At 40.4% G+C, this 9,565-nt stretch overlaps 1 protein-coding gene across 1 annotated transcript; it reads left to right on the plus strand.

The window, feature by feature from the left end:
- Positions 1 to 8,739, plus strand: laptm4a (lysosomal protein transmembrane 4 alpha). Its single transcript, XM_084378299.1, has 7 exons — positions 1 to 242; positions 2,855 to 2,975; positions 4,667 to 4,743; positions 6,118 to 6,240; positions 6,565 to 6,660; positions 6,826 to 6,924; positions 7,831 to 8,739. Exons 1-7 carry the CDS (start codon positions 114 to 116, stop codon positions 7,903 to 7,905), a joined length of 720 nt encoding a protein of 239 aa, XP_084234425.1. The 5' UTR covers positions 1 to 113; the 3' UTR covers positions 7,906 to 8,739.
- Positions 8,740 to 9,565: the final 826 nt, after the last annotated feature.

Below are 9,565 nucleotides of genomic sequence, written 5' to 3' on the forward strand. Positions count from 1 at the left end.
TTTTTATCCGCGGTGTCACGCAGGTAGTCAGGGAAGTGGTGGGCGTTCCTCCGTGTCCGATCGCTGTCTGTTGATGCCGAGAAGATCTTTCTCCTCCACAACCAGCTCTCCCGATGTTTCTTCCTACGCTTGTAGAGGACATGCATCACTTTAAACCCAGTCGAGACAGATTGTACACCACCAGGTGTTGTGGATGTTGCCATGTCCGGACGGGGACCATCATCCTGGGAACATGGTACATGGTACGTAAAATGGTTGATTGCTGCTAGCAGGCTAATGTTAGCTAGCATCGCTTTCTGATGTGTGTAGGTCGATTAAGTACAAAGTTATATAAAGGATGTCAACTAGGCATGTGTTAGCAGTTCCTGTGAATTGAGTGTTTCTGATTATTGTGAGCTATCCCCGTGTTAGCTAGGTGTTTTGGCTATTTTAAAATAACCGTTAGCTTTTCATGCTGAGAGCGCTAGCGTTAGCCTGCTTTCATGTCAGGTTTTGACTAGCCAAATACTTTGGTCGGTACAACTCGCCCAACCTTGAAAATGCGGTTAGAAAAACTCCAAAAACGACCACAGGCAACATGTGACTGTGAGTTACCAGCACCTGTGTGTTATCCAAAGCTTAAACATGTGTGACATTTTGACTCGGCGTTAGGTAAAAGTTAGCCCATTAGCGCAAGCTAGGCGACATTCCTCGGCGTAGCGGTTGTCAAATTATAACAAGCTTGACTATATAGGCATCCACAGTTAGTAACATTTGATAAAGGGAACCTACTTCTAGCTTAATTTGATTTATTTTTTAGTAAACGGTCACTTAGATTGTCGTTATAGTTTAAATAAAGGAACTGTTTTCCACAGGAGCGGTGAAGTAGCTAATGGTTTGCTAACGGTAGCTATCGTTGCCCTCTGCATTTCGTTCGGGCAGTTAGTCTACTTTCAGTTGAAGTCAGCATCAGTTCCCGGTTTTGGTTTCATTACAAAATCCTTTTAGTTTTGCTGACTGGATGCAATATTTTTAATAAAAGGAACATGGCTCACGTGTTTTATGTTCAAAACATTGCATCCCGTCAGCAAAACTATGTTTATATTGGACCCTCAAACCAAATCTGGTGGATGCTGCCAGCCATTAAAGTGAATAACTCAAAATCAACATTTAGCCTATTAAAATAATAATAATGATAAAAAGCTCCATTGTAAATGCAGCCAGTGGAGTCCCTGGAGTGCCCCGTGGGGAAATCACTGAACATTTTCATCTTACCTTTTGAATATTTATTATTGTCATTGTGTTGGTTTTTATGGTTAAAGCCAAAGCAAATACACTTTTTAAAACTTGAAGTATGGACGCATGATATGGATTTGTTTTGATGACAATACATTTTTTTCCCCCCTTAATTTTAGAAATAAGTTCCTAACCTCAACCGCTGCACTTCTTCTTCTTCTCTGTGTATCTTGCAAGCTGCACATGTTCATGAAAGCAATTTGGCTTCATATTATTGCCTCCATTTATCAGCCATAATTCCACTGATATGATTTATAGCGGTTAATAAGTTTCATGCATCACTTCCTTTTTAGACCTGTTGGGTTGGTGTTAAGACAGCTGCAAAGAAAACAGTGCTGCAGAGCAAACAAAGATTACACCACATGTGTGTGTCACTCTGTACTCATTGTATTTACAACGTGTCGATCTTTAACAATGCTTTGAGGACTGAAACATTGTAAATGAAGTGAATACCAGTGATGAGCAGTGGGATACTGCAGGACACTTTGTTTGCTTCCCAGTCAAGAGTTTTTGATCCCACGCACCTGTCACAAAGACTTCATGTTGTGCAAGAAAGTTTTTGAAATTGAGACCTAGAGAGCTTATTTTAGTGTTTTAATTATGGTTCATGATGGTCAGGCAGATGAGGCTGCTTCCTCCTAGGTCTAGTCTGCCCATACTGGTTTAGGGTTGTACAGGTGAAACATGCTGAAACCCATTTAACTACCAGTTAAACTCTTATTATTATGTTCTTTTCACTGAAACCATCAGGATTGAATTTCTCCAGAAAATGTTATCTTGTGCTTTTCCAGCTCCCCCGTCCTCAAAGTTGTCAGAACACATAAATAGTTTAACACAAGTGGACTGCCCACAACACAAGACATTTCTGCACTTAAGGCTGTCCTACATCGACAGACATGCTTTGCCGGAGTTTCAGTTTTGTGCTCTTGTAAGTTGGATGAATATTAGATAAGATGTTGTTGTTTGTGTTAAACCTGACATCGATTTTTTTGTTTCATTTAGTGCACTTTTGGTCCAGTTTGTTTTAGTTTTTCTCAATGAAAAAGCAGTCTCACTCATCATCAACTTAAAATTCATACTTTTTGCCAACATTACCAACCATTTTTATAGCACGTAATAAGTCAGATTTTCCGATCTTCCAGATAACCATCAGTTTCAGTTCATGTCAGTATGTGAAATTTCTTTTTTTTTACAATTGCTTGTTTGTCTTGTGAAATTTATAGTTCAGCGACACTGTATCTTGTGAATGTAATCTCTCAGAGGCCAACTGTTCTTGCTTGAAAGGATCCTCCTCACGACGGCATCGCCACATGACAATGAAGTAACCTTGACAAAAATGGGTGAAGAATTGTTCACTGTGCTCACGATGTCTCGTGGATGACCCAGCTGTTTGATTTTTCCCAACAAAATTGATATGAACTGAAACCAAAGGCTACCTTTGAGGGAGGAATTCAATCTAAAACACATTCGGAAAATATTACTCATGTAAAGGATACAAAAGTAACGTGGTAAGACATGAGAAAGTACTGCTAGGATCTATTTTGAAAACCTTCTTTCTTCGTCTCCCTCCTCTCCTCAGGTCGTCAACCTGTTGATGGGCATCCTGCTGACTGTGGCTGTGACCCACCCAGAGAACGTCCCCACTATTGACTTGCAGTATGAGGTCATCGACCATTACTTTGCCTCAGACAGGATGTCTGGTAAGCGGTCAAATCTCCATAAGAACTGCTGTAAGGGCTAACAAAGTCATTATAAAAACAAGCGTTCACACATCAAACACCATCTGTTATGGTGGGCCCTTTGAGTCCCCTGTGAAGCATCACTGAATATTCGCTGCATTGGATTTAGTGTAAAGCTGCTTTTTCCTGAGCCCATGTGTTGCTGTATGCTGAGGTTGAACATGTGATTCATCTTCCACAGGGAGCACAACTCCCCACAGACTGCAAAGCAAAACAGCTCATGAGGACAACAGAGCACTGCTGTGTTGAGAGAAAATGTTGTCATTGGTGTAGTGTCACTGGTGTCGTTGCTTTGTTTATCCTCAAGGATTCATGTTGGTCCAGGCTGTTTGTGTGTATGTGTGCCAGGGCAGGGCTGCCAGGACCATCAGAGAGCCTTTTATTTCTCTCTGGCGGTCGTTTTGTTGGTTGGCTTGGTGAAGGCCTCTTCATTTTTCCGAAACAGTGACTCAGCGGGAGATGAGGGGAAACAACCATGGTGGGTTGACCTTCCCACAGCAGGCTCATGCCAGCACACAGCAGGGGCAGTGGAGGTTGTCCACAGCCCGCAGAGGCCATGTTGGCATATTAGTGCAGCTCATCAGGCGGCACCCATTTTATTCCACATTTTATTCAGGCCACGGTTAAAAATTATTTTAACTGTTGAAAAGAACATGTGAGAACGTAACCTAATATTTTTATATGCGTGTTGTAATTATAAGTGTGTTGTTGTGTTGTTTCAGTGCAACACAGTTCAAAATGCTAAATAATCTCTGGTTGCAGCTTCTTCAGATCTCCAATGTTCTGCTTTTCTTTATCTTTTGTGATAGTAAAGAAAATATCTTTGAGTTTTGAGCTGCAATTTGAAGGGTCACATTTTGCTTAAGAAAACTAATCGTAATAAAGTCCACAATTTGCTGGCATTTAGTACAGTAAACATCACTTATAAGGGAAAATGATTAGGGGATTAAATGTGAAGAAATGCAGAGGAGATCGTATGAAGACTTCAAGCTCACTTATTTTGGACACGTTATATAAAATAGCAAATACTTTGACACATCTGGCCCTGCCCAATCATACACCTTTAATTAAATACGGGTAAAACAAAAAACTGACATAAATCAAAAGAAAGTGACGCATTTAGATCTGACAAAGATCCATAAGGATAAGTTTCACACACATTAAAAAGACAAACATACAGGACCCTTTTCGTATTTTCGTTGTTGTACAAGAGCAATGGCTACTGAATAACAAAAACACCATCTCTGGACCGCATTGCTGCGGTAGCTCTCACACAAGCATCTTCTCCCCAGTGCAACAGGCTGAACAGTTTGAGGAAGCGAGAGTCTGAGTGATGGAGGGAAAAGAGGATATGAAATGCAGACCTTTTAATTACCCCAGACCGAGTTTCACTGTATCGTTACCAATGCTACTCAGCTGAGAGGGAGAGGCTTAATGCTCCCCAGAGCTGGCCTTTTAAATTGAGTGAGCTGGGAAGAGAGAAGCCCCGGAGACAGTTCACTTATACTGTATGCAAATCACTGCTGCTTCAAAGAGAGCAGTCAAATATACACTCACTGGTATATACATCAGGACTAAAGCTGGACTAGAATGTTAATAAATCTGTCCCTGCATTTGTTTAATTTATTTATTCTCACTTTTTCTTAATACAGAGAACGCCTGTGTTGGATTTGCCATCTCTCTGCTGATGCTCACTATCAGTGCCATGATGGTGTATGGAGCCATTACCGTAAGTGTGCACAGAGGAGACGTCACCTGTTTTAAAATTCTCTTTTGACAGCATAAATTTATTTGACACGCTGTGCCAGCTTCTTATGCAAATATGTAATCCTGTAAATGCTTTCAAGTTGTGTCACAATTTCTCCACAGTTGAGAGGTAAAGAAGACGCAACAGAAAATACCAAGACGGTGGGAGTGTAGCTCTCGATGCTATGTTCTCACTGCCTGTCATTTTTTATCTCACAGGCCTTTCTGATTGCATCAGGACTGACAGGTTTGATAGCCTCCTGACGTGGCCCTGCATTGAGCTGCTAGTTAGGATGATTGCACAGTGAAAGTATGACACACAGTTGGTGCAAAAGTTATGCTGTAGCTGTGCAAGCACACTCTCCCAAAACTGTAGTAGATACCCTACGTTCAATACAGTGTGGCAGCCCTGTTAGCGCTGTAGTTTCCCGGAGGACTACCCTACATCCTCATCATACACCAAAGATATGTAGTACTTAGCAACAGAATGTAGGACTGGAGATCGAAGTGGATATTTTTGTCAGGGTCAGAGTATACCGTGCTTCAGAGATTCTCGTTAAGTGACTCGGTCAAAGGACCATTTTGCTGATTTTCAACCTTCTCTGTGTACTTGTTACAGTCAGACATGTTTGTGTTTGCAATTACAATGTCAGCACTCCCTGTCTCTGTAGGCAGGCTCTTGTCATTTACCCCAAACCACATCTGATGATGCAGCCGCAGCCTGTGTAGTCTGACTCGCCCTGTGTTCACTGCTGGTATAAGCCTGCCATCGCCCGACTTTTTCAGTCAGCATTCTCCTCACCCCTCTGCTATATGCGTGCTTCAGTTTTCTACTTAATGGCACCAACAACCTCCAACCTAACCACCTACATGCTGAAAATGGCACATTACCCCAACTCCAACCTGGTTGCAAACTGCTCAAACCTAAACAAATTACTTGTTGTTGACTTTCATTTTGTGTGAATTTAGGAATTTTAATGCTAGCAGTCGTCTTCCCACATGCAAAACAAGCTCAAGATTGTGATTGATTAGAAGAAATACAAACAAGCCAGTAGGTCCCCCCCTTCCCAACCCTCATGAAGCAAATCCAGGAAAATTCTAGTTAGACATTTAAACCAAGAAAACCAAGGTTAGAATTTAAAACTACCCCTATAAAACCAAAAAAACAGTGTTTTGTTTCTGTTTGCTGCTCAGGCTGTGAATGCATCCTCATCTGTTGAGTTTGTAGAGATCAACAGAAACGTGTGTGGAGAAGAGGTTGAAAAGAGGCAACATGTTCCTTTGACACAATGGTCTCAGATAGAAGATCTCTCCTCTTGATGATTGTTCTTAACATGATTTGACCTGTGTTCCTCAGCATCGTGACGGCTGGCTCATCCCATTCTTCTGCTACCAGCTGTTTGACTTTGCTCTGAGCTGCCTGGTGGCCATCAGCTCTCTCACCTACCTGCCAAGGATCAAGGACTACCTGGACCAGCTGGTCAGTGCCAACAGACCCACCAATAGTCCACAGTCTGACCGACAACACACTCACCGTTTTCATTTTTACCAAATACAACCAAAACAACCACACAGCTATTCTGATTTTAAAGTCAATCTTATATTCGCAAACATTAACAATGTATTGCCCCACAAGAGGACACTGTTGACATATAGAATATGATTCCACGTTCATAGAAACTGAACTGAAAAATGGTGAAAAATCAATTCAGCTGCATGAAATTATTTTTAGATTACTTTTCAACGTAAGTTGAATACGTTTTCAAAAAGGTTTAATTTAATTTTCTGCTCTTTACGTCCTCAGCCCGACTTCCCATACAAGGACAACCTCCTCTCTATGGACTCCAGCTGCCTGCTGCTCTTTGTGCTCGTCTTCTTTGCCTTCCTCATCATCCTCAAGGTGAAATTATTGGTTATTCACAGTTAAATCTGGTTGCTTTAAAAAAAAAAATATATATCTAAAAATAAATCTAATATGGTATGATAGGGATTTTTTCAGTTTCCTGTCTGTGGGTTTAGTAAAGAGGTGACTCCATTCCAAACACAATCTCACCTTTTCTTTCAGGCCTATTTGATCAACTGTGTGTGGAACTGCTACAAGTACATCAACAACAGGAACATGCCAGAGATCGCCGTCTACCCTGCCTTTGAGACCCCTCCTCAGGTATGCAAGCTGCCTGAGATATACACTATGTCTTCATTCAGAAAAACACACTGGGCACTAATATGTAATGCTGAAGTTGAACCAGAAGGTGGCATCTCATCCACATGAGGGCAGTCAAAAAAAAGAAGTGAGAAGGTTTCTGTTCATAGGATTTTACCTTGTGGGGAAGAAAACATTCATTTAAGACTCATTATCTCCAGCTTTAACAGACATTCACCAAAAAATTCATACATCAGAAAGTTGTTTTCCTGATCCAGGAGCACATGCTTTACAAATGTTTACACCAAACGAGTGATCTCATGGTAAAACTGATGATTATTTCCATTATAGATTAATCTGCAAATTATTTTCTCAATAAATTGATGAATTGTTTGGTGTATAAAATTGTGGAAAATGTCGCACAGTTCCCCAAAGACCAAGTTGACATGTTTAAAAATTGCCTGTGAAATTATTTTCTAACATTCTGCAGACTAGTGAACCCAGAAATGAATCATCAGGTTAATCGATAATGAAAACTCAGTAGAGTGCATATCTTTTTTTTTTTTTTTTTCATCAAGAGCCATGCATTATTCGGATTTTGTAAAACGGCTCACAATTTTAAAGTATAGAAAAAAATGCCTGGATTCGTGCCTTTATCCGGATCTGCACCAAAAGTTAATGGGGTCTGTTCTGGTCCAAAACACATCCTCCATCTAAGTTTTGTGGCAATCCGTTCAGTAGTTTTTGTTTAATCTTTCTACAAACAAACAACTGGACACGGGTGTAAACATAAACCTCCTTGGCGTTGGTAACAGCGGTTAGTTGCAGCACTCTCTCTTATGATCTGCATCTATTCAGAAACATCACTGTTTTATATGAAATGTGTTTTTCTGTACGTTGACGCTTGTTTTTTCCTTTCTTCTTCAGTACATCCTGCCCACTTACGAGATGGCGATGAAGATGCCAGAGAAGGAGCCACCTCCCCCTTACATGCCCGCTTAAACACCAGCCCTGTTGCCAAAACACATGCACATGCACACACACCACCATATGCATTCCTACCTTCCCTCACTAACCCTTTCTGAACACCACTATGCCCTTATCCTCCCTCCCACTCGCCCTCTCTGACCTACTGTGTATATGTAAGGCCACTGAAAATGTTTTGTTCAACCCTTCCCTCTGTGTTTCTGTAGAGCATCCTGGAGGTGTGAGAGGAGAAAGGTGGGAAAGACTGAAATCTGAATGAATGAATGTGATGTTTGAATTGCAACAGAAGCTACCAGCCCCCCTCTCTGGCCTTTTTTATGTCTTAGTAAAAGGGATACATGTGAAAATTAAATTGCTTGAAATGCTATCATCAATCCAGCACCATCCTATCTATAGATTGATATATGAAGTGTAAAAAAAGCTATTATGACAATCCACTTATTATTATAGCTCTTATTGTTGAATTGTGTTACTTTTCCCCTCCTGATTATTAAGATCTAGACTATTCCAGCTCAGTCTTGATGGAGTCTGTAGCACTTTTTGTCTGTTATTTATTTAGCTTTGCTGTGGTTCAGTTCACCACCACCCCTGACATTTCCATCACTTGCCGCTGCTCTTATTTGTTGGCAAAGCTAGTGAATAGTTTTCCAGACAGCAGAGGGCACTGATGATGGATCATTTTCTCTGCTTCTTTCTCACCTGACATCTGGAGCAAACAGCTAGTCTTGTGATCATTAGTAATTGCATGCTTATCGACAACCCCCCCCCTCCCCCTTGTTACTTTAATGGTAATATGATTTTATCCTAGTGGAAAAACATTTGACTTCAATAAAAGTTTCAGAACATTTATTTCATCTTGACTCTTTTGTTCATATTCTGCGGAAGCCGAGAACGGCTGTGTTTGCGAATAAAAATAATAAAACAAATAATTAGTGATCTTGATTACTGCTTAAAAATGCACTTGCAAACAGGGCCATCCTCTGCTTTCATACGTGTCAGATACGCTGAGGTAAATTAAAACAAGCACTGATGCAGTGAATTCAAAGTGCTGTACAAGTGACTAAAAGAAAGTAAAGGAATCAAAAATGGCTTTAGAGACCAACGCACACCAAGACGGCAATAAATATGGAGAGTTAAACTAATAAAAATATAAGCTGAAAATGACAATAACGCCCGCCCTAGAGTCTACAACAGCCAATGAGGGATTGTGTAGTTAAGTGGCCCACTCTTCTTTCTCCTGAACCAGTTAAACCAACCTCCAGATGATTGATGCGTCATGTAGACAATGAGATTTCAGATCCAGCAATATATAGTTTACTACGATTTAACTTTAATAATTCAAGTTTATGTAGTTTTCTGCATTTTGCTCTTTGAATAGGCTTTTTTCTCAACCTAAACAGATTTTTCAATTGGATTTAGGATTATTGCTGTTTTACAGTTATAAAATAAGCTTTTGTGATTTTAAAAGCGTAAATTAAATGGCTAGAAGTAAAAAGCTAAGGTCATCACCATTAAGCGTCTTACTAAACAATTACTGTACATGTTTTCTATAAATTGTAAAGTTAGTAATTTATAAGTTTACCTGTAAATAAGACGTACTAGTGAGTAGACGAGTCTCCGTGTTTGGTGTGATGACATTTAATGTCCTCGACAACTTCTATAGTCTTGTTTAGCC

This window comes from Pagrus pagrus, assembly GCF_965226575.1.
Source record: "Pagrus pagrus genome assembly, chromosome: 16".
NCBI classification, from domain to species: domain Eukaryota; kingdom Metazoa; phylum Chordata; class Actinopteri; order Spariformes; family Sparidae; genus Pagrus; species Pagrus pagrus.